Source organism: Mus caroli, unplaced genomic scaffold, assembly GCF_978045245.1.
Source record: "Mus caroli unplaced genomic scaffold, Mus_caroli_1 scaffold_6, whole genome shotgun sequence".
NCBI lineage: Eukaryota > Metazoa > Chordata > Mammalia > Rodentia > Muridae > Mus > Mus caroli.
In genome coordinates this window covers 8,186,998-8,210,661 of record NW_028227261.1, presented here as the reverse complement: position 1 = coordinate 8,210,661, position 23,664 = coordinate 8,186,998, and the positions used below count along the sequence as shown (strand labels likewise).

The 23,664-nt window shown below is 52.9% G+C and overlaps 2 protein-coding genes across 6 annotated transcripts; one reads left to right on the top strand and one right to left on the bottom strand.

Moving 5' to 3' along the window:
- Window positions 1–135: 135 nt before the first annotated feature.
- Window positions 136–7,171, bottom strand: Fbxo44 (F-box protein 44). 5 transcript variants are annotated; one of them, XR_003836477.2, is made up of 7 exons: window positions 6,802–7,027; window positions 5,606–5,892; window positions 3,831–3,957; window positions 3,646–3,741; window positions 3,398–3,533; window positions 1,445–1,591; window positions 878–966 (listed from the first exon to the last, which is right to left on the bottom strand). XR_003836477.2 is itself a non-coding variant. In XM_085838596.1 (6 exons), exons 2-6 carry the CDS (start codon window positions 5,868–5,870, stop codon window positions 823–825), a joined length of 768 nt encoding a protein of 255 aa, XP_085694722.1. In that variant the 5' UTR covers window positions 5,871–5,892; window positions 7,105–7,171; the 3' UTR covers window positions 136–822. The 5 variants fall into 5 exon arrangements, 3 of the variants coding, with proteins under 3 accessions (XP_085694722.1, XP_021015270.1, XP_021015272.1); XR_015047281.1 differs by lacking the exon at window positions 1,445–1,591 and adding an exon at window positions 1,316–1,399 and having other exon boundaries at window positions 881–966; window positions 6,802–7,028; XM_085838596.1 differs by lacking the exons at window positions 1,445–1,591; window positions 6,802–7,027 and adding an exon at window positions 7,105–7,171 and having other exon boundaries at window positions 136–966.
- A 458-nt stretch (window positions 7,172–7,629) lies between these two features.
- Window positions 7,630–13,260, top strand: Fbxo2 (F-box protein 2). Its single transcript, XM_029476612.2, has 6 exons — window positions 7,630–7,772; window positions 10,935–11,315; window positions 11,686–11,815; window positions 11,889–11,984; window positions 12,499–12,628; window positions 12,820–13,260. Exons 1-6 carry the CDS (start codon window positions 7,751–7,753, stop codon window positions 12,952–12,954), a joined length of 894 nt encoding a protein of 297 aa, XP_029332472.1. The 5' UTR covers window positions 7,630–7,750; the 3' UTR covers window positions 12,955–13,260.
- The last annotated feature ends 10,404 nt before the right edge of the window (window positions 13,261–23,664 follow it).

The window sequence follows — 23,664 nt, the reverse complement described above, 5'->3', positions numbered from 1 at the left end:
ATGAGGGCTATAGGGCTGAGGGCTCTGCCCCTTAAGCTGGGGGATGCCATGGCCACACTCCTGAAATGCTCAACCCCTCTTTATAGCATAGACTGCACATGAACCAACCCTCCCCTCCAAAAGCCGCAGTGCACACAGAGGCTGGAAACATTTTATTTGGCTATGTAACAGGATGGATGGAGTGGTGCTGGGGTCAAGGGGGTAGTGTATGAATTGACGCTCCCACCGATGGGGCTGGGGCATCTTCAAGCCACAGAGAACTTGGCTAGGTCCATCCTACCTCTCATCTGGCCTCTCATCCGGAGTCTTCTGGTGAGTCCTGCACTCATTGGTAGGATGACAAGGACAGTCTGATCCTACCTATCTGGTACCAGGCCTGACTTTAAAGCCAAAGCAGAGAGTGTACAGCAGCTGACCACAAGGCTAAGGACTGGCCAGCAGAGCTTTCTATCCTAGATCTGCCTTATGACATCATTAAAGGCAGCCCCCAAGCCTGTCAGATATGTTGTCTGTCCCTGCTCTCAGGGCCCTTGAGGAGAACAAGGAGAGAGGTCAGGGGTAGAAACAGGTCTAGGCAAGCATGAGAAGTATGGAAACCTGTTGTATCTGCCTAACCTCAGACACTGCACCCTTAGAGGGGCAGCTTTGCTGGGGGTGCTAGAGAAGAGGGTGGCCCAGACATTAGAAACTCCACACAGAGGCAGCTGGGGGCAAAGGCTAACAATGAGGTCTGGGAGTTTCTGACTTCTACCTCCCCTTCCCAAGCTGGCCCTTTCTGACTGTTTACTAATTAGGGCTCTGAGGACTGGGGCTCAGGAGGCATCAGGGCAGCGGGGGCCCGATGGTGATGCTGCTGTTTGTGACTCTCGGGCCGTACCAGCCGGCCCAGTAGTGAGTGTCCACGCCTCCGTGCTGAAACCAGATGTAGCGGACGCCGGGCGGATAGTTGGAGAATGTGTGTGAAACCTGAGGCAGGGGCAGACAGAGGGGAGCAGTCAGGTCTACTCTGTAAGATCTGTCTCCAAAAACAAACTCTGGGGGACTGGAGAGATGACTTCATATCTAGGAGCATTGACTGCTCTTGTAGAGGACCAGGGTTCCATTTTCAGCACCTGCAGGGCAGTTTACAACCATATGTAACTTCAGTTCCAGAAGAGCTGAAGCCCTCTTCTGACCTTCTAGGCACACAGGAAAAACCACTTATATGCGTAAAATAAAAATAAATCTTTTTCAAGAAGAACAGAGGAACAGAGCTGGGGTTGGGGGGAGATTTATCAAAAGTGCTTCATTCCCGGCACCATGATGGTACACACACCTTTCATCCTAGCATTCAGGAGGTGAAGGCCGGAGGGTCAGAAGTTCAAGGTCATCCCTGGCTACATAGGACCTTAGAGGGACCCTATCAGAAAACAACAGAAGAGCTGTAGTTCAGTAAAGTACTTGCCCTGTATTGCGACACACACACAGCCCTATGTTCAGTCCTGAGACCACATAAACCAGGCAGGGTGGGGGTTAGAGGCAGGAGGAGCAGGGGCTCAAGGCGTCTTCTGCTATGTAGCAAGCTGGGGGCCAGCCTGGGCTACATAAGACCCTGTATCAGAAAATTGAAACAAGAAATAAAAATTAAATTAAGCAAAAAAAAAAAAAAAAAAAAAAAAAACAAAAAACAAAAAACAAAAAACCACATTATTCAGCCTAGATCCAACTCACCCCAGGGAAGTTGATACAGTGACAACAAGTCACTGATACAGTGTCAACAAGTCACTGATCAACTGGCAACTAGGTCCTGTCTGTTGCTTCAATAGGGCTCACTTATTGTCTGAAGCTGCTTTCCCACAGCAGCAGCAGCAGCAGCAGAGCTGAGAGGCTAGTCCTGTGTATTAATCAGGGCTCTCTAGAGTCACAGAATTTATGGGTAGTCTCTATATAGTAAGGGAATTTGTTGGTGATTTACAGTCTGTAGTCCAACTCCCAACAATGGTCAGCAGCAGCTGTGAATGGAAGTCCAAGGATCTAGCAGTTGCTCAGTCCCACAAGGCAAACAGGTGAAAAATAGACACCTTCCTTCTTCCAATGTCCTTATATAGGCCTCCAGCAGAAGGTGTGGCCCAGATTAAAGGTATGTACCACGATGCCTGGATCTGGGACTTGCTTGTCCCAGGCTGACCTTGAACTCAGAGGTCTCCTTGCCTCAGTCTCCAGGGATTAAAGGCATGGATTTCCTCCCTTGAGCCTAAACTTCCCATGGCCACTCTGTCTCAAGGTTTCCATGCTATGACCCAGGTCAGAAACTTGTATGTCCCAGCCTCAAGATCTGGATCACTGGTGAGCCTTCCAATTCTGGATTGTAGTTCATTCCAGACACAGTCGAGTTAAAGACCAGACCAGGAATAACCACTAGATCCTGTGATGGGAAGGTTGGAGCTGTGGGTATGTTTGTTTATGCAAACCACTTTATGCAGTACCCACTTCTTCCAGAAGGTGGCCCAGGAGCTGGAGTTGCGAGGCCCAAATGTTTTATTTATTTGTTTGCGATTTATTTAAGATTTCTTTTATGTACGTGAGTACACTGTCACTGTCTTCAGACGTACCAGAAGAGGGCGTCAGATCTCATTACGGATGGTTGTGGTTGCTGGGAATTGAACTCAGGACCTCTGGAAGAACTATAGATCAGGCTGGTCTTGAATTTAGAGATCTACCTAGGATTTAGAAAATCCTAGAGCTGGGATTAAAGGTGTGTCCCACCACTGCTCAGCTGTCCTTGAACGTTTTTATTTTATTTTTCTGTGATACTGGAGTTGAGCCAGCACATGCTAGGCAGGCACTCTGCCATTGAATGCTATCTTCAGCCTTTTTTTTCACTGTTTCTAATTTTGAGACAGGGTCTCCCTAGGTTGCCAAGGTAGTTAGCCCTCACCCATTGCTGCTTCAGTTTCCCAATACTGGGCACTTCGGGTTACACACCTTTAGTTTATTACATGTGTATGAATATTTTGCCAGTATGTATGTGTATATACTATGCATGTGCTTGGTACCTGCAAAAGACTGAAGAGGGGATTTGAATCCCTTGGAACTGGAGTTACAGGTGGTTGTGAGCCACCATATGGGTGGTATGATTTGAACCTGGCTCCTCTGAAGGAGCAAAAGTATTGTGAACTATTGAGGGCAGTCTTTAGGCCCAGATACTTACTTACTTTTTAGCACTGGGGATGGAACACAGGGCTCTGTGTATGCTAGCTAGGCAATTGGTGCACCATGGAGGCATCCTTTCTGGGAATTGCTTTTGGGCTGGGGCTCTCTCTGTCTCCTGACTCTGTTGTCTAAGCTGGAAGCTTACTCCTATTCTTCTACTAAAGCAAGCGAGGCCCAGGTTCCCATGGGGTCCTTGCCCACATACCTCCCTCCACTTGGCATCGCTTTTCTGCTGAATCATCACTGGGTCCGGCTGGAAGGTTCCCAGTGGTGCGTGGGCTGACGACAGGAGTTGGACGCACAGCTGGTACTTGGACCCGCAGTCTGGCCTGGCTGCAAACCTGCAGATAAAGAGAAGGAAGGGCCCTGTGAAGACCTGGGAGATAGGGGGCAGGGCAGGGGTGGGGTGCCTGGGCAGCAGGCCCCCCCCCAGACCCTCGCCCCAGCACTCACCAGTCCTTGACCTCGATGTCCGGCCGGGTAGTGTCCATCAGCTCCTCCCAATACCCTTCAGCCTTGAGGTCCACCACCTGGGACTTGAGGCAGGTGCTGGGGGAGGGGGAGGAGGGGCTGAAGTTCAGCACTGGACCCGGATGTTAAGACACGCGCTCCCCCCACTCCAAGGCCCTATATCTTACTAATAGGAAGTCACGAAGTATTTCTTGACCTGGTCATTGGGGAATTCCTTTCGCTGGTCCTTGGAGAGATCCTCCACCTTCCATTCATCGCCTCCGTTCACATCCAGGCTCCAGAACTCAAATCCCTCTGTGGAGAGAGCAGAGTCTACCATGCAGGAGGCCCCTCAGGACAGCGTCTCGGAGCATCCCTGCCTCCTACTCAGAGATGGGACCTCTAAGTTGCCCTCCAGCCCGTGTGTTGTAGGTAGCACACTGGATGCTTCTGTGTGCCATGAGTGTAGGTAAGAGACACTCCATTGAGCATCCTGGATGACCGGACTCCCTCTCTAATGGAGAACGTTCTGGCAGACAGACTTGAATCTCATTCAACTCCAGTAGCAATGGGCTGTGTGGCTATAGACATGTTACTCTCCTTCTCTGAGCCTTGATCCCTTTGCCAGCTACCATCAAGCATAGAGGTTAAATTGTGGTTGCATACACCTGCCATCCCAGCAGGCTGAGGCAGGAGAATTGCAGTGAGTTCAAGGCTACAGAGTGAGTACCAGTCTAGGCTACAGAGTGAGTACCAGGCCACACAGGGCAATATAGCAAGACTCTGTCTCAAAAACAACAAGGTCAGCAAATGCCTCACAGGTAAAGAAAGGTCCTTGCCCCCAAGCCTGATGGCCTGAGGTATCTGAGGATCCCATACGGAGAAACCGGACTTTCACAAGTTGTCCTCTGACTTCCACATGTGTGCAGCAGCATGCACAGCTCCCCCACCACACGACCTAACACATAAATAAATGTTGAGAGGAAAGGCTCTGGGGGGCTTTCTGCAGAGTGCCATAATATCTTAGGTTTGGGGGCTATACATTTTTCTATTTTTATAATCCTTTAAAAAGTTAACTCAGCTGGGCATTGGTGGCGCACGCCTTTAATCCCAGCACTCGGGAGGCAGAGGTAGGCGGATTTCTGAATTCGAGGCCAGCCTGGTCTACACAGAGAGTTCCAGGACAGCCAGGGCTACACAGAGAAACCCTGTCTCGAAAAAACAAAAACAAACAAACAAAAAAAGGTACTAAAATGTTAACTCAGATGGGCAGAGACAGGAGGGTCTCTACCAGTCCAACAAGGTCAGCTTGGGGTGGGGGTGGAGCGGCGGGCGGGCAGGGAGGGGTGGGTCTGGGCTGCCCAGACTAACACCCGCACCACTTTTCTTGATGTTTGACCATGTGACAGGAGACATGGTCCTTTCTATATTGTAGCTCATTCTCAGGCTACAGCACAGCCTGGGCTTCAGGGCATCCAGATGACCAGAAGATAATCTGTTCTTGAACCAGAATGCGAGGGAGACTTCATGGCTCCTTCATCCATGGGCAAGGCCCCTTCTGGAACAGTCTGTAGGTCTAACCTGGGGTCTGTGAGGCCTCATTTCTTTTCCTAGGATTCATGATCCTCGTGCCCCAGTCTCCTGAGTGGTGGGATTACAGGTATCAGCACCATTACCAACTAAGGGTAACTGGTTTGCTTTGAGACAGAACCTCATGTAGCCCAGACTAGCCTGTAACAGATGGCCTTCAACTCCCTATCTTCTTGTGTAGTGTGTGTGTGTACCTTGACCTCAGTCTACCTATTTGAAAAGTGGGTGCGTCAGTAGTCCCTGCATCTAAGAATTATTTTGAGAGGAATAAAGGCCATAATATAGCCAAAGGGCTCACAGCCAGTGTTTAGGACGCATACTGTGGTCACCTAATAGAGCACGTGTCCTGTTGAGGCATACTCTCCGCACCCACCTTCAGCACAAGGGTTGTGAAGGAGGTTCCTCTGGAGGCTGCGCAGGAAGTAGAAGATCTTCCAGTCTGCCACAGGCTGGTCCCAGTCCTCGGTGATGAAGCCCTCTTGAAGGCACTTGCGCTTCCAGAGTGTAACCAGGTCAATGAGGTCTCTCCAGAGGCTGCAGACGGGTCGGCAGCGCAGCAGCAGCTGGCGAGCCGGGATGTGGATGAACAATTCCAGAAGGATGTTCTCTGGCAGCTCGTTGATGTTGCCTACTGCCATGGTGGCGTCTCCTAGCCCGCTCCTGTGGGTATTGGAGAGCCGTGCTATACACCAAGCCTTCTCCCTGGCGAGTGGCAATCCCAGCACCCAGGGATAGAGAGATTCCCAACTCTGCCACAGAGTTGCTGTGCTGTTCTCACCTTCTGTTTCCACAGTAAACGGGACGAGGGGCGGGGGCATGGTAGTTCCCTCCAGGGTCACCAGAAGCTCAAGGTTCATGGGCCGGGGAGTTGCTTAATAAACCATGAGATCTGATTTCCCCCAACCCGGGCACCTAAGAACAGCCTCTAAGGACGCCCAGGGACCTTCCCAAGGTCACACAAACAGCAGAGGAGGGGAGGCAGCCCCGGCCCTCACTGAAGGTAGAGCCAGCCATTTTCAATAGGCCAGCAGTCTTTTAAGAGGAGGGTAACAATGGGAGGCCTTGTGAGCCCTCCAGCTTGCCACTCTTCATTTCCTCCCCACCCCCCACACGGGGAAAGGGACAGAGATGATGATCGGGGGTTATCACTGGCCCTCAGGACCGGTCACGGAGTACAAAGGGCTCAGTGACGTTCTTAAGATCTCAGAGAATATGACCCGTTTACCTGAGCCTGAGGAAAGATGTACAGTGGAAAAGAGCCTTCCTATCTCCCTCCCGCACCCCGCCCCGCACCCCTCCCCTGCAGTCTCCCATTTATGCGTGGCTCTAAAACGGGCTACCTTGCTCAAGACCAGATTCAGATCTCTGAGCACCGATGGCGTCCATAGCCCAGTTCTTCGAAGCCTCACAGTACGGGGGGGGGGGGGGGGGGAGGGGGCAAAGCCTGAGGCTTGGGCCTTAAAGGCGCTAGGCCCTCAGAATCGCAGAGCGCGCGCCCCTCCTCCCCGCTAGGTCTCTGCCCACTGCGTCTCAGTCCCCGAACTGGCGCGCTCCCCCTCCCGCAGTCACCTGCTATCCGTCGCGCTGAGCGATCCTGCCAGGCCGTGGGGCTGTATAGCCCGAGCCTGCGTGGCCCGGAATGCAGACCTGCCTATTGCCCGCCAAACGTCTCCTTGCTGGGGCGCTCACTGCTCCCCTCCTTCTGTCACCTGCTCTTAGCGGGGTTACGCGTTGGAGAACAGCGGAGAACAGCACCCAAGACACAGCCCCGCCTACTACTCATCAGACCCCGCCCCATCCCCATCCCACAACACTGGCCCCTCTCCCTCCCCATTCTCCTTGTCAACTACATTTGGTCGCGCTGCGCCAAACCCTTGGATCCTGGGGGTGAGCCATACGGGCCAATGGAGGCCCGGGGTGCGACCCGCCCACTGTTTGTCAGACCACGCCCCACGCCCCACCCCATTTTCTCCGTCACCAGATTTTAGTCCGGCTGCCCCACAACGCTGGGTACTGGAACTGCGCCTTTCTGCCAGAGTTGGTTCACGATGCGGCCCCGCCTACTGCCCTCAAGGCCCCGCCCACCATTCCTTCAGGCCCCGCCTCACCCGCTAACTTCCCGGACTCGCCCCCATCACAGCGTAGGAAAATTACCTGGGGGGTTGGGGAGGAGGACGGCTCCGATACCCTCAACTCCACTGGGCTCGGCGCCAGCACCCTCTCCTCCCTAGTAGTCCGACTCCATATGCCCTGCAGTCATCCTCCAGGCACACTTGGAGCCCACCCATTCTGTAGCTGTCCCTGCCCCTCTCCAGTCCCTGGCTCCTCCCTGAAGCCGCACCTTGGGTTACGGGGGGTGGGGTGGGGGGGTGCAGGCTCCCAGCCCTTAGCCGGGGGCCAGAGGCGGGGCGCACGGGGCCTTTAAGAGGCGCGGCGGCGCGGGCCCGGCTGACGCGGGCAGCTCCAGGACTCGCCACCCGCAGCGCTCAGGCTCTTCTCTCTTGACAGCACCGCAGCGATGGATGGAGATGGTGATCCAGGTATCCGCTGCTGGCCCCGCTAGATACAGACCCGGGAGACAGGGCGGACCAGCGCCGCAGAAGGCGCTCAAACTTTCGCGCCAGGAAAACCCTAGAGACAGTCTAGGGAGCAGGTTTCTGCCTGATGTCGTGATATGGAGGGAGGAGGACGCCTGGGTCTCCAAAATGGCATCGGAAGACTCTGGCATCTCAGGCTCCAGACTTCCTGGGGTTTGAGAGCCGGGTTCTTGCAAGCTTTTGCTTCCATGAACTTCTTCCATTTGCTAGCACTGCCCTCCCTGCCTCTTGAGCCTCGGGAGTCCCCGCGGGGTCCTAGGGTTTACAAACTTCATCCTGCATCCATCCTAGCTTCATGAGGGACTTCCTTCTCTGGAGGGGCCGTCTTGTATTGGAGTAGCGGGCTGTTCCGTGGGAACCAGGCTAGGGGTGAGGAAGGCTGCTTTTGGCAGAAGCTCTGGGTCCTCAAGGATTGTCCAGTCATCTTTTCTGGCACCAAAGACCCCACCCCTTCTGCCCTCCGGCTCCCTGCTGGGCCTGTAGGGGTTTGCTTGCTGAGTCAGACTGGGTAGCAGACCTGCCTGCCTTGACCCTTATCCCTTCCTCACTAACTATGCTCAGCTCGGAGTGCTCACTCTTTAGGGGAGGTGAGGGAACAGAGGTGGCCAGTCTTCCCTCCATCCCTGACCCCTCCCCCCTACTCCCAAGTCCTCACTCTCAGTCGGTGCCCAGCTTCAACATCATCCACAGGGCCCCAGAATAGGCTCCCGTTTTCTTCCTGGTCCCAGGAAGTCCCCGGGCTCAGGGGCCCAATCCAGGTGAGTGAGTCAGCTTAGGGTCAGCATCCAGGGCTAGATAACTTTCCTACAGCAACAATGTGGCAAGTTGTGTGCAAGGGAGCAGGTGAGGGGGGGCTGTAATCTAATCTGGGGCCTCAATGCCAGGCCTAGGGGCCAGGGGAGAGGACTGGGTGAGGTACACCTTTCCGGGGAGCATCAGGTATCTGCTGGGGCCAGGGCAGGGTTGGGTGATGGTAGAGAGGTGAGGACGTTGGGCCCAGCTCTCCAGAGCTGTTGGAAGCAGGATGGACAATTGTTTTTCCTTCTGCCTGATGATGTCCTGTGGTGGAACCTGGAAGAAATGCTAGGACTCTCTGAACCCGTTTTCTCATTGCCAATGGAGGAGTAAACCCCTACATATGAAAATGTGACCAAAACACATTAGAAATGCAGGGAAAGTGCTCTGTGTGTGTGTGTGTGTGTGTGTGTGTGTGTGTGTGTGTGTGTGTGTGTGTACGATTCACCATGGCTGATGGAGGACTCACTGTGTGCTCTAAAGAGAGAGGGGAAAGCCTGATTCAGCTTTCCAGTGTCTGACAGTGTAGGTGCTATTGACTGCATCACCTTAGAAGAGGTTTAGGGAACAGGCCACCTGTCCCTCCCCTGCCCCAGGCCTGCTCCCTTAGTCCCTTGGCTTCTTGAGGTCAGACCAGTCTTCAGGGACTCAGAGAGATAGCCTCCATTACGCAGGGTGGCTGGGTCCCCTCCCCACTGGCCCTCTCTCCTTTAGAGATACTGCGCACTCAGTGTCTGCTTACTCAAGGCTTCTTTGGTGGCCCAGATGAGGCGGGCTGAGATCCAAGAGATACACAGCTGCCCACACCAGCCTGGGTATTTGGTGGGCTGACCTTGAGAACCCAGCCTGGGAGGCAGTGCTTTCTGTCCTGTCTCCCAGTCCTCACTGTGGAGTCAGGCGTCCCCACTGGCTTAGCAAGAGTGGATGTCCCCATTGCTTTGCTCCTTTTTGGGGAGGGGATGAATTTCAGTATAAAACTGACGGTCTGACACAAGGATGACTCCATTTCACAGATGAGGAAACTGAGGGTGAGGGATGGGAAAAGGGGAGGAAGACTCTTCCCAAGTCACCTAGTACCTCTCTTTGTCTGTTTCCCTTTCCCATTGGCTGGCTGGGGCTAGCTGGACCTTGAGCCCATTTTCCTCACCCAGAGCCCTTGAGTGTCCCTTTTCCTAACACTGCCAGTGGGACCTACACTAAATCACTTCATATTCACAGCTGAGCATCCACAGTATCCAAACCAAGGTCAGATTGTCAATTCAACCAGTTAAAAAAAAATATTCTATGTATATGAGTACACCATTGCTCTCGTCAGACACACCAGAAGAGGGCATCAGACCCATTACAGATGGTTGTGAGCCATCATGTGGTTGCTGGAAATTGAACTCAGGATCTCTGGAAGAGCCGTCGGTGCTCTTAACCACTGAGCCATCTCTCCAGTCCTCAACCAATTCTTTTGGTGGCTGGTAAAGCTGGCTTCTGTGTTGGACTGAAAGGATTCAAACACAGACTCCCAACTGCTTATACGGTGTGTGATTCTGGACCTTGTCACCTTTCTGTCCCTCCGTGAAGCAGACTTGGGCCCAGCCTGAAGGAGATGGGTTGAGAATTGAGGGAGTAATTCCAAGGCTCAGAGCAGTATCTTGCTCATGATAAACACTGTTAAAATTCAGTAGCTCCTGACTCTACAAGGGACGAAAGTGGTGTCTCCCAGGCCACATCCTTGAGGTCAGTCCATTGTACACAAAGGTTGCTATCAAACAACCAGAGCAAGTACAGAGGCTAGGATACCCTTGAATGCCTGTGACCCTCATGCTGTGAGAGGGTATGCTAAAGGTAGATCCAGGAAGGCTTCCCGGAGGCAGCGAGGGACCCAGAGGTCTGGGAGGGTCCTTAGGAGAACTAACCCATCATTAATTATGTATCCCTGTGAATGTCTACTAGCCCTGCAGGGGGAAGCAACAGTTGAAACAATTCTGGCTTAGCAGGAGTATTTGTGGCTCCTCCCTGGACACAGTTTAGGACTACAGAACTTGTATGTGTGTGTGTGTGTGTGTGTGTGTGTGTGTGTGTGTGTGAGAGAGAGAGAGAGAGAGAGAGAGAGAGAGAGAGAGAGATTGAGATTCTACTCTTTCTGGAACTCAGTATCCCATGTTGCCCTCACACTCGCAGAGATGTGCTTGTCTCTGCCTCGAGTGCCAGCAAGTCCGGGTTAAGAACCTCTGGCCCCCTGCTGTGGTTTACTCAAAGTGGGACGTGGAGTGGTACAGTTTGGAAGTCACAGCTTTCCCTTACTCTCCCGGTCCGCAGAGAGTGTGAGCCACCCCGAAGAAGCGAGCCCAGAGGAGCAGCCAGAGGAGGCGGGCGCCGAGGCGAGTGCGGAGGAGGAGCAGCTCCGGGAGGCGGCGGAGGAGGAAGAGGCGGAGGCCGTGGAGTACCTGGCGGAGCTGCCTGAGCCGCTGCTGCTGCGCGTGCTGGCCGAGCTGCCAGCTACGGAGCTGGTGCAGGCCTGCCGCCTGGTGTGCCTGCGCTGGAAGGAGCTGGTGGACAGCGCCCCACTGTGGCTGCTCAAGTGCCAGCAGGAGGGGCTGGTGCCCGAGGGCAGCGCTGATGAGGAGCGGGACCACTGGCAACAGTTCTACTTTCTGAGCAAGAGGAGGCACAACCTGCTGCGCAACCCGTGTGGGGAAGGTGAGGGCCGCATAATTGGATACCCACCGTCCCTTCTAGAAAACAGCCCTCGGCGCCAGCCCGCTTCAAGGTTAAATGAGATGAAGCGCTTGGTGCACTCTGTGTAGCCCAGAGCATCCCTCTGATCCCTGGGGAGTCTCTTCCCAAGGCATCCACTCTCAGTGAACAGGGGCGGGACAGATCCTGTGGACACTGGGTCTGGGGTTGGAGTGAGGAAGTGCCTACATTTCCGTCGCTCATTCTGTGCCCCCTGAGACCTTGAGAAAGGACCCATGCCACTCTGCCTCTCACTGCCAGGGCAAAAGTCAGCCCTGCCGCAGCCTCAAGCGAGGGGCTGTGTGACCAGGGTGGGGCTGTCGTATCCCTACAGAGGACTTGGAGGGCTGGAGCGACGTGGAGCACGGTGGGGACGGCTGGAGGGTGGAGGAACTGCCCGGAGACAATGGGGTGGAATTTACCCAAGATGACAGCGTTAAGAAATACTTCGCCTCCTCCTTCGAGTAAGGAGAAGGGGCAAGGGGGAGAGGGAGGGGAAAGCGGGGGCCCACCGAGTCCTGACGCCTGTTTCCCCAGGTGGTGTCGCAAAGCGCAGGTCATTGATCTGCAGGCAGAAGGCTACTGGGAGGAGCTACTGGACACCACCCAGCCCGCCATCGTGGTGAAGGACTGGTGAGCAGCTGTTGGGGAGGGTTCGGGACTGGAGGGGAAGGGGAAATGGTGGTGGTGGTGGAGGGATTAGTCCTTTGCCACACTTTCAGTGTTGTTGCCACGTGGAACACGGGTCTGCAAGGGTTGGCAACCGGTGGAAAGCTATTCCTGCCTTGAGTTTAAAATGTTAGCAAATGGGTGTGCACTTTCTCGTGTTTAAAAGGCAAGAATACTACTAATAAATTAAGGCTTGCTTACCCCCTACATGTACACACACACACACACACACACACACACACACACACACACACACATTTGTGTCCCTCCTAGGATGGCTTTGGTTCCAAGGTTGGGTCTGGTTCACTTTGAGTTTGGCTCTGGGGGACCAGTCTCCTCTTCTCTGTTTCTTTATCTGTGAAATGGGGACACTGGGCGGGGGGCACTTGCCCGGCAGGGATGCTGGGCTAGTCAGAAGAGATTTCTGGCAGAGTGAGGCTCTCAGCAGGTGAGGTCTGTACCTCGCACTCCCCTGCAGGTACTCGGGTCGCACGGATGCGGGCAGCCTGTATGAGCTCACTGTGAGGCTGCTGTCGGAGTACGAAGATGTGCTGTCAGAATTCACTACAGGACCGGTGGCTGTGCCAGAGGACGGCAGTTGGATGGAGGTGATCCAGATGGACCGAGGGAGCAGGGTGGGGATATCCCGGGTAGAGCTTGTGGAAACTCCGTCCCCAGCTTGTGGAGCCTGTGCAAGTAGAACACACAATTACAGCTGGGGTCAGGCTGCTGCGCTCAAGTGGGATGGCAAGGACAGCCTTAGACCCCTGAGGCTGACGCGATATCCTTTCACCCCCAGATCTCCCACACCTTCACCGACTACGGGCCAGGTGTCCGCTTCGTCCGCTTTGAACACGGAGGGCAGGACTCGGTCTACTGGAAGGGCTGGTTCGGGGCCCGGGTGACCAACAGTAGCGTGTGGGTGGAACCCTGAACGACCTCCCCTACCCCCACCATCCGCCCTCTAAGGCAGAATTCTGGGGTAGAAAGGCCTTAATTTAGTTGGTAGCATCCTCACCTGCCTCGCCCACGCCTTGCACCTGCCTCTCTCCCGCCCCTTCCTTCAGTCTGGTCCAGAGGAAAGAAGGACTTGTTGCTTTACTGTGCTTTCATTTGCATCTCCACGGGCAGTCGCTTCTAGAATGTACGATCCGAGGGGGTATGGGGCTGCTGCTGGATCCTGCGCTCCTAGCATTGTGCCTGCCTCAAAGTGGGCACTCAATAAATATTTGTCCAAAGAATGCAACAATGGACACACAGATGAATGGACATCTCCCCCACCCCATCGTGCTCGGTCTCCCCAGGGCCCCTGGCCCGGCCTGGAAAAGTACTTGGTGGCCGTCCAGCTGCTCGGGTTTCCAGGGGCTCTTGGGTTGGTGTGGGGCCAGCTGGGCCTGGGCAGGCCAGCGGACAAAGGCTTGGATTGTGAGTCTAAGGAGGGGCTGGCTGAGCCTGGCGCCTGAGGACATCCAAGCTGCCCGGAATCCACAACAGGGCTTGGTAAAGGAGTGTGGGGTGCCTGCCCAACAGGCCCCGTTGGCCCAGTAGTTATGCTGTGTCTTGCTGAGTTGTTCCTACCCCTCTCTGAAGCAGTTTGGCAGTGACCCCACCAGGTCTGGATAGCATTCTCTTGGGCTTAGAGATGAAGGCTGTGGAGTGGTACACACACACACACACACACACACACATGCACGCACACACAGAGAAGAATAATCTTGGCTACTCTTTTTATTCATCCCTGCTTTATACTAGCCTTCCTGGCTAGGCCAGGATTGGTTTTATCTACAAGCTGCCTTTCTGTGCCATGCTTGGGGTAGGCCGTGGGGAGGGTGTGTTAGGCTGTAGGTTAGGCTACTTGCTTTCTGGCATCTCAGCTCCTTCCCAGAATGCTCCATGGCTGACTGGGGGTGAGGAGAGGTCTTGTCACTGTTGTCCTAATAGAGCCACTGTGACACCCCCCCCCCCCCCAGCTCGGCCTTCATCTTTTAGTCTGTGGTTTGGTGCCACCTGCTGGTGAGGTGGGACAGCCGCCTGAGCTGGGACTTGCCTTAGTGCCTTGACCCTTCTGTCTAATTGCTTCTAAGTCTCTGTCTTGGGTCTTCCGGGACTACGTGTGTGTGTGTGTGTGTGTGTGTGTGTGTGTGTGTGTGTGTGTGTGTGTGTGTGTGTGTGCCCATAAAAGAAAAAGCATCAGATTGCCTGCCTTTGGAATTCTAGGTGGTTGTAAGCCTGACATGATTTGAATGCGGTTCCTCTGGAAGACCAGCAAGTGCTCCTAACCTCCAAGCCATCTTCACTCCAGACTCCCCAGGTCCCCATTCACCCCAGTCCTTTCTAAGGGGACTCCGAGTCTGAGGGGAGGGCAAGGTTCCACCCACCTTTTTTTTTTTTTTTTTTTGGTTTTTCGAGACAGGGTTTCTCTTTATAGCTCTGGCTGTCCTGGAGCTCACTTTGTAGACCAGGCTGGCCTCGAACTCAGAAATCCGCCTGCCTCTGCCTCCCGAGTGCTGGGATTAAAGGCGTGCGCCACCACGCCCGGCGGTTCCACCCACCTTAATTGCTAATCATAAGAGGAGCAATTGATGGCCTCAGGCCTAGCATAATGGAAGGAAGCATAAACTCGTGAGCTTGGGTTGAAATGAAAGTTAAGTAAGGTAGAGCTTTAGGGCAAAGGACTGCAATATGTGGGTGGAGCCTCCAGGCCAAAAAAAAAAAAAATTAGTAAAAGAAAGAAAAAGGCTTCTCAAGGGTCAGAAACCCACCAAAGAGACCCGAGGAGTTGGCTGAAGTGAGGCGTGACAGTTAAATTCAGTAGTTCTGGGAGACCAGCTGGTTGATAGAGATGTGGCGGTCAGGAGGTTGTGTTGCTCAGGGAGGTGAAGTGTGAGTTCTGGGGCATCTGAGTGGGTGCTTGTTGTCCACTCAGATGTGAACAGAGATTGTCACCACCTTTCCCTAACATGAAACAGAATAAGATGGCAAGTGGCACCCAGAATCAACATAGCAATACAGTCAGTCCGCATTGGGGGTACTGTGATCCACGTTCATTCTTAACACTCAACTGGGCTGAGCCCACCACCCTGGAGGGCAGAGAGGAGGAGCTGAGGTCAGCGTTCCTCAGGGAAAATTCCACGTGTCAGCCAGCAGGTGGCAGCCAAGGGCTCTCTCTCTCTTTGGGGAACAGGTTGAATATGCATTGCTACTGAATGTGAGTTGAATGTGACTTCCTACTACGTGTCAGGAAGAGATCACAGTCAGTCAGCCTCTGCTGGCGTTCAGTTCACACTGTAGAGGGAGAAACATGACTACAAACAATCAAATGAAGCCAGCAGCCAACATGAGGTGACACTCTCCCTACACAGTGGGTGCCCATTAAGAGCTGTGCTGGAGGCAGAGGCAGGTGGATCTCTATGAGTTTAAGACCAATGTGGTCTCTACTCAGTGAGCTCTAGGCCAGCCATAGTTACACAACAAGACCCTGTCTCAAAATAAAACAAAAACAGAAAACCACAACTCTCCCAGAAAACCCCAAATCAAAAATTATTTTAATATCAATTTTTATTTCCTGTATGTATATGTGTATGTGCATATGTCTCTCTGTGTGTAGCCACATGGGTGCGGATGCCCGAGGAGAGCACCCTATCCCTTGGAGTGGATGTTACCATTCGTTGTGAGCCTCCTGGTGTGGGTTCTGGAAACTGAACTCTGAAAGAACAGCAAGTGCTCTTAAGTGCTGAGCCATCTCTCCAGTCCCTGTTCTCTCTCTCTCTCTCTCCCTTTCTTTCTTTCTTTCTTTCTTTCTTTCTTTCTTTCTTTCTTTCTTTCTTTCTTTCTTTCTTATAGACAAGGCAGGCAATTTCCCTGAGATCACACAGTCCTCTAGTCCTTCACAGAAGTAGGATTCTAGCCAGCTACTCAGGGACCTGGTCTCCACAGCAGCGCCAACAAAGGAGTACTGAGGGTGACAGGGTTGCTCGGCCAAGGGCATCAGGAAGGATCTCTGTGAAGGGACCTTTGAAGATGAGGAGGAGGCCCCAGCTATACAGAGGTCTGGGACACCACCACATGGGCAGCCAAAGCAAAGGCCCTGGGCTGGGAATGAACCTACCTACACAGCAGGAATGCAGCCAGCATGCCTGGAGCAGTGAGGACACAGCTTGCTGTGAGCTTAGAGATGCAGATGCTGACCCAGAGAGTCTCCCCAGGACGCACTGCGCACTGTGCTACATGGTGTGGCATGAGCTTCCACCAGGGACAGGAAGTTGCTGGGAACCGGGTTAGATAGCAGCAGTTTACAAACTTGCCGGTGTTACCACATTTCCAGAGAACATTGGGTAGCAGTGACGACGGTGTTGTCACCGCAGTGTCTCGCAGAGGCAACAGGCTCAGGCTGAGGACCTCTCTGCTGGTTTTCATTGTTAAGAGCTCACGTTCAGGCAGGGTGGTGGCGCTCGCCTTGAACCCCAGCAGCCCTCGGGAGGCAGAGGCAAGCAGATCGCTGTGAGTTCCTGGCCAGCCTGCTCTACAAAGCAAGTCCAGTACAGCCCAGGGTTCTGTTACCCAGAGAAACCCTGTCTCGAACCCGCCTCTCCAGAAGAGCCCAGGTTCATCCTACCTGCTCACCAGCCGTTTCATGGAGAACTGCGTCCTCAGTCAGGACGTCCTGCTTTGCTTGGCTTCTCCTTTTCCCCCCATCAGGACCCCCAGGCCTCAGGATCAAGGATCTACCCACCTCATTTAACCCAATCCAGAAACCTCTCACAGACAAGCCCAGAGACTTGTCTCCTCCACGATTGTAGGAGCTGTTAACAGTATTAACTTGTCATAGGTGGGAGAGGCTGGTTGCTCATGAGGACATCGGAAGTGTGGCTTCCAGCTCAGGGATGAGCTAAGTCATTACGGTTCAGGATCAGACATGGGCTCCTACTGGAGCCAGAGCAAGGATGAGCTAGGGGCTGAAATGGACATGACATGGAAGGTGACTTCCGGGTTCTGGCATGGGACGGGACATACCCCAGGCAGATCGAATGAGCATTAGAGGTGCCAAGACATTTTTAATTAAGGTGTCATAGGATGTAAAATGGACTTTCTTGTAGATTCCTGGTGGTCATCTCTGTTTAGCAGCTTTGTAATGGAAAGATCTCTTTTTAATTAATTATATGCGCATGGGTGTTTTGCCTGCATGTATGTCCGTGCACATCAAAGAAGACCCGAAGAGGGCATCCAATGAGTTGGAGTTACAGATGGTTGTGAGCCACCATGTGGATGCTGAGAACTGAACCCAGATCCTCTGGAAGAACAATCAGTGCTCTTAATCGCAGATCTATCTTTCCATATTCTCTTTTCTAATTTGTCTTGTAAATAAAGAGATTTGAGAAGGGAGCAAGGGGCAGTTCCTCTTATGACCACCAGATGGCAGCAGCATCATGGCGGTTCTCAGCTTGGCGGCCTCAGACCTGAGATTTGAATCCAAAACCCAATCAGACTCCTTGGCTGAGGGCTCAGTCCCCATCCTCAGGGACTTCGAAGAGGCTCAACCTTGGGGTCTCTCCATGCAACTTGTCTTTTGTTGTTTTGACACAGACTTTCAAGTATCCAGGCTGGCCTGAGGCTGACATTGAATGTCTGCTTCTCCTGGCTCTGCTCTTTGGTCCTAGGATTGCAGGTGTGTACCACCATGCTTGGTTTAAGTTCAGATCGAGTCTTACAGGGCTTGGAGGTGGTATTCTTTGCAGAAGCACCCCAGCTGAGCCCTGGGACTTCGTCAAACCCCCTCAGCTGAAGAAAGCTTAGGATACCCAGACAGATCCTATCTCATCTCCTAGTGAGTCCACTGTCCCTGCCCCCCTTCCCCCAAATTAAACCTAATCTTGTGTTGACTCTGCTGAGCAGGGAGAATAATGCAGGAGATTAAGACAAGATGGTATTCATTCTCCTCGAACAAAAGCCAATTAATTGCTGGTAGGATTATCTCGCTGAGTTAAAGCTGCTGTCAGCTTGGCAGACAACTAGGGTGCTTCAGCTCAGGTCTGTGCTGACACAGCAGCAGGAGAGATTCAGGGAGATGTAAGGAAGAACTGTCTGGGTGGGGAAGGGGGTGTGAGGATGGTGGAAGCAGCCATGCGGGGAACTTTGTGGAGTCCCCCATTTCCAAATGTGTATCCCGCCTTTGCCTCCTGAGGCCAAGCCACCTGATCACCTCCATCCCAGGCCACCTGGGACCCTTCTCTGCTTTTTGGGCCACCTCCCATCAGTGAATGTAGGCTCAACCTCCTCCTCTCCCTTGACTCCCCCTCTTTCCTTTTCTTCCAGGAGTCAGGAGACCCATATGTCTAGGGACAAGAGCACACATTTAGTTTAGGCCTGTAATCTCAGCTACTGGGAAAGCCGAGAAAGGAGGATAGAAAGTTCTAGGCCAGCCTGGGCTACAGAGTGAGTTCATCGCTAGCCTGGGCTAGAGAATGAGGGCAATTAGGCAAACTCAGTCTCAAAAATAAGAAATGAAAAGAGAAGCCGGGCGTGGTGGCACACGCCTTTAATCCCAGCACTCGGGAGGCAGAGGCAGGCGGATTTCTGAGTTCGAGGCCAGCCTGGTCTACAAAGTGAGTGCCAGGACAGCCAGGGCTACACAGAGAAACCCTGTCTCGAAAAACCAAAAAAAAAAAAAAAGAAATGAAAAGAGGACTGGTGATAGAGGTCAGAGATAGAACACTTGTCCAACATGTATGAGTGTGTGGGGGGCTCTGGGATTCACCCCCAGCACAGAGGGCAGAAAAGGAGTGGGGGGTTGCAAACTGACACACTAGGCTCTCCCCTGGATTTGCCGCTTCTCTTTATAGAAATAAAGGTACAATCTGGACACTGAGGGTCCTGCCCTGATGTTGCTCAGGCTAACCTGCCCGGGGCACACCACACACTGTGGGCTGCAGGAGGAGAATGGGGTGGGGGAGGGGTTGCCCCCACTCATGGGTTTCCCATACTACCTGTCTGAGTTGCTGTCCACTTCCCTACACAGCCCTCCCAGAGGGCTAACCTTTGTCACCCTGAGTATACAGGAAGAAGCTGGGGTTCAAAGAGTTCCCCCCACCCTACCCCCACACTGTACTCTGTAGAGCCACAAGGGTCCAGGGGCCCCCCAAGGTACATATCCTTCCCTCAGGGCTGTGGTGCCTGTCTTATAGATGGATGAAGCCCTGTTTTCGGCAGATGGGAGGCTGTGACAGACACACCCCTTCTCTCAGAGCCATGCTGGTCAGTGGGATGTGTGGCTCCCCTCTCCTCTCACTATGTGGGAAGCCCAGTACCCAGTCCATCGGGAGAGCACAGCTTCATTGACTTTGATCTCTGAGTCATTGGTATTTTCTGAACACAACAAAAATGTCCCTGAAGTGCAGTGTGAAGTCCAGGATGTGTCGCAGCTGTGTGCCCGGTGTGCTAAGCGCCGTTCATCTCTGGTTGCAATGCACTAGGTCATTCCATCTGGAGGCTCAGAGAGGGACAGCCCGGATCTGTGTCACACAGCACACAGCAGGGTGCTGGGCCCTATGGATGCCAGTCCCTCAGAGCAGGGGGAATTCATGCAGAGCCCAAGGGGTTTCCTGGACCCCACAGTGCTTCCTACACTTGGGCCTGGCCTGGGGGGATACACCTGCACCCAAGCTCTTATTAAGCCCCTTCTGTATGCCAGACACCTTGTTATGCTCCCAGGAGACAACAGTGACCCAAAGGGGCCTCATCCTGGAAGCTCAGACAGTGTGGGAGACAGACTTTTTTTTTTTTTGGAAAGGGGGAAATTGCCCACTCTGTGACTCATCCCCTCTGTCATAGACAGGTGTGAAACAGTGAAGGGGCTGTGAGGGAACAGTCTCTTTAGTTTGGATGGCCAGTCAGGGAGGGCTTCCTGGAGGAGAAGGTGAGTGGACCCTTAGCCTCTGAACAGGGATAAAGAACTTCTCTCTTAGGGGACATGGGCTCCCTGGCCCTTCCTGACCCATTAGTGTTCTATGGTGGGACAGGGATGCTCGTGGATTTTCTTCTGTCCTTAGATGGTGATTGAATGTGGGAGGAGATGGCTTCAGAGGGTGGGCTGTGTGTGAGGAGGAAAATCGTGTCCGGAGACCCTCAAAGCTTCTTAAAGACAGATACCTCAGGGAAGGAAAAAAAAAAAGAAAGAAAGAAAGAAAGAAAGAAAAGAAAAGAAAAAGAAAAAGAAAAAGAAAAAGAAAAAGAAAAAGAAAAAGAAAAAGAAAAAGAAAAAGAAAAAGAAAAAGAAAAAGAAAAAGAAAAAGAAAAAAATGGAAAACAAGAAAGAGGGAATCGGGCGGGGAAAATGATTTTCTCGCTGGCGTTTCCAGGGGAATTAAATCCTCTTGCTCGTCACCAGCGAGTGGAATAATCCAATCTATGAGGCAGAAGCCCCCTCCTATTTATTGCAGAGCCTTTGACCTAACAGTATCGGGCTGCGTTTGAAATCAGACCATCCCGGGGAGGGAGCGCCGGAGGGAGGGAGCGCCAGCCCCCGGACCAATTACTCTGCTCGCCGACACCAGAAAAATGAATTATTCCCCGAAAGCAGCCTCCTCGGCTGATGAATTCTGCACTGCAGAGCTGCGGAGTTCTCCCAAATTGAATCGAAGCTTTGAGAGATGTTTAAAACCAGGTGGAGTGTGTATTGGTGGAGAGGGGGTCCGACAGCCTTAGGGGCTTCGGCTGCTGGCAGGGGCCCAGGGAGGGAGCGAGGGATAGCCCACTTTCCTGCTGCAGCGGTCCCCTGTGCTCAGCTGGGGCGAAATGCTTTGTTCCCAGCCCGAGGCTCAGAGAGGCCAGGTTGTCTGTCTGAGGCCACACAGTGAGCAGGTAACCATGGCAACCGGGTACCTTTCCGTCCCTGTCCTCCGGGCCTTGCTAGAAACGCCTCCTCATCCCTCTCCCTCCCTGGGAAGCCCAGATTGAGCACGTTGGCTCTGAGCAAGCGCTTCCCACTCGGAATCGCTGAATCTATAAGCTGTGTGACCTGGGGCACCGTGCTCCATCTCTCTGGGCCTCGGCTTCCTGACCCCGCTCCCAGTGATGCTAAATAAAATCTTGGATTGCCACCCTGGCAGCTACAAATGACAGAAACATTTGTCACTCCAAGTGGCCAACTAAAGCAAACTTGGCGTATTAGTCAGAGTCCCCTAAAGGCGCAGAACTGATAGGATCGGCATCTAGAGTGAAGGGGAACGGATTAGGCTGCGTTATAAGCTGTGCTCTGGGTAGCTCAACAACTCGGCCTCCTGATTAAAAGGCCGAGAATCCGGTAGTTGTTCAGTCTACGCGGCTGGATGTCTCAGCACTTCCAATCTGGCGCTGGCTCTCTGGAGGACTCTCAGGGCCCTGCTGATCATTAGTCTGTATTGAAGCCCTGAAGATGTTGACTCTAATACAGGGGAAGGAATGCCTCCACCACAGGGTAGATGAACTTGCCAGAAAGAGTGAGGGCAAGCAGGCCAAAAGCAAAGAACTCGTGTTTTTAAAGGTGGGCTGCCATCAGAAGGCATGGCCCAGATTTAGGATGGGTCTTTCTGCTTCAAATAATCTGATTAAGAAAAATCCCTCACAGGAGTGCCCAGGGACTTGGGTTCTAGTTGTTCCAGAGGTAATCAGGTTGACAACCAAGGTTAGCCCTCACACCTGAGTTTACATAATGAAGGTATGCTGGAATGGTTGTTTGTTTATTTTTGTTTGTATATTTAGCTTGTGTGTGTGCACATACATGCACATGCCGGGCATGCATGTAGGAGTCAGATGGTAGCTTTCAGGAGTCAGTTCTCTGTACAGAAGCTTCTAGAATTAAACTTGGTCGGTCAGATCTGTGGGGAAAGTATACCGCTCTCTCGTCTTCTTCTACCTTCTCGTGTACAGGAGAGAACCGAGTTCAACAGATCGTACAGGGTTACACACACCATCGTATAGTATAGCTAGTTAGTACAAAGTGACGCTTCCATCTGAGTTTCTCTAATCTGATGGGGGAGGCATGGCCTCTGCACCCAGTAGACACTGAGGCCCTGAGGCTGCTCCAATCCCTCTGAGAGGTTGGATCTGGGATCCCCTAGCACTCCTGAGCACACATGCACGGAGGCAGAGGGAAGGGACCACAGTGTGCGGGTTCACAGGAAGCCACGTGAGCCCCAGTGGGAGCTAGGACATGGGATTGTTGTGTCCCCATTTCCAGCTTCTAGAAAGAGACCTAGAATCCACTATTGGTCTCCCCACCCGCCCCCTTTAAGCACTTAAAGAACAGACCAGAACTGATAGCTAAATTAAACCTGCTGAGAGCGCCTGTTTAATTGAAAATGCCATCTGTAATTTAAATGTCAGAATCAGGGATGGTTATTGCAGCCGCCTTGAAGACTGGGTCTCATTTCACAGTTTCAAAACAGACCAAGGGAAACAGCAAATGGACCATGGCCGGCGGCATCGTGGAGCGATTAATAACTTCTCTGGTCCTGCTGAGCCCCAGCTTCTGTGGCTGCCCAGTACGGAAGGCTCTGATTGGATGGGGGCTGGGAGCTTTGGGTTCAGGGCTCAGCCCCTGCCTCTCCTCCACACACTTCTGCTCCCTCTCCACCCAGCATCAGGGCAGCCTTGCCAAACTGCAGGGCTTTCCTTCAGAGGGTCTCTTTTGCTTTCCAGGGGTGAAAACCCTGCCTTCTAACTCCCTTTCTAGGAGTGTCACACACCCACAGTTCCTATGATCCAAGACAACCAGAGAACTTCAGCCATTTGAGGGGTCCCTTTTTTTCATATTCTCTGCTTATTAGAGGAAATCTCGAATGGCAGGCAGACTTAGGAGGAAGACTGGCTGTGGGCAGCCATGTTGCCTCCTGCTGACTTTGCAAGAAATTTGGATGTAGGTCTTTCACTCTTCCCAGGTTCAGGGTTCTCTTCCCTACAAAGGTATCTACACACACTGGTCCTCTGGATCCCATTCCTCCATGAGGTTTCCAGGCAACCGGAAATTCCACTAGCCCCGCTCAGACTACCTCTTCTCTTGTCTCTGCATCTGGAAGCCTGGCCAAGAGCTATTCTGTGGTGACTTCTGGGGTCTGGGAGACATGATGCTGACCTGGAGGTCAGTGGACTCAAGAGTCTCCTTGCTGCAGATGCCTGTCATCTGGAGCGGGGGAGGGGACTTGAGGGTAGGGTTATTTTGACAGTGGGAGGAAAGAAAAAAGAAAAACGAACAAACAAACAAATCCCAAAGCTATGCTTGTGTCTAGGTGCTGGAAATCCCGTGTGACCCGGTGAGTTCTGAGTTACAATGGCTGCTGAGAGGAAGTGTGTGTGTGTGTGTGTTTATGTGATCTTTGAGGAGATTAGGGATAGAAGGAGGCAGAGAGAGCTGAGACGTCTGTCTCTGCCCTTCGCACTTCCTCCTCTTCCTCTTCTCCTTCTTCTAAGACAGGATCTCATGCAGCTCACTCTGGCCTCAAACTCTCCATATTGCCAAGGATTATCTGGAGAGATTGACCCTCATGCCTCCACCTCCCCAGTGCTGGAATTACAGGCATTCACCTGGTTATAGATTGTCAGGGATCTAACCCAGGATTTCACGCATGCTGGGCAGCTGTACTAACTGCATCCCAGACACCTTCCTTCACTC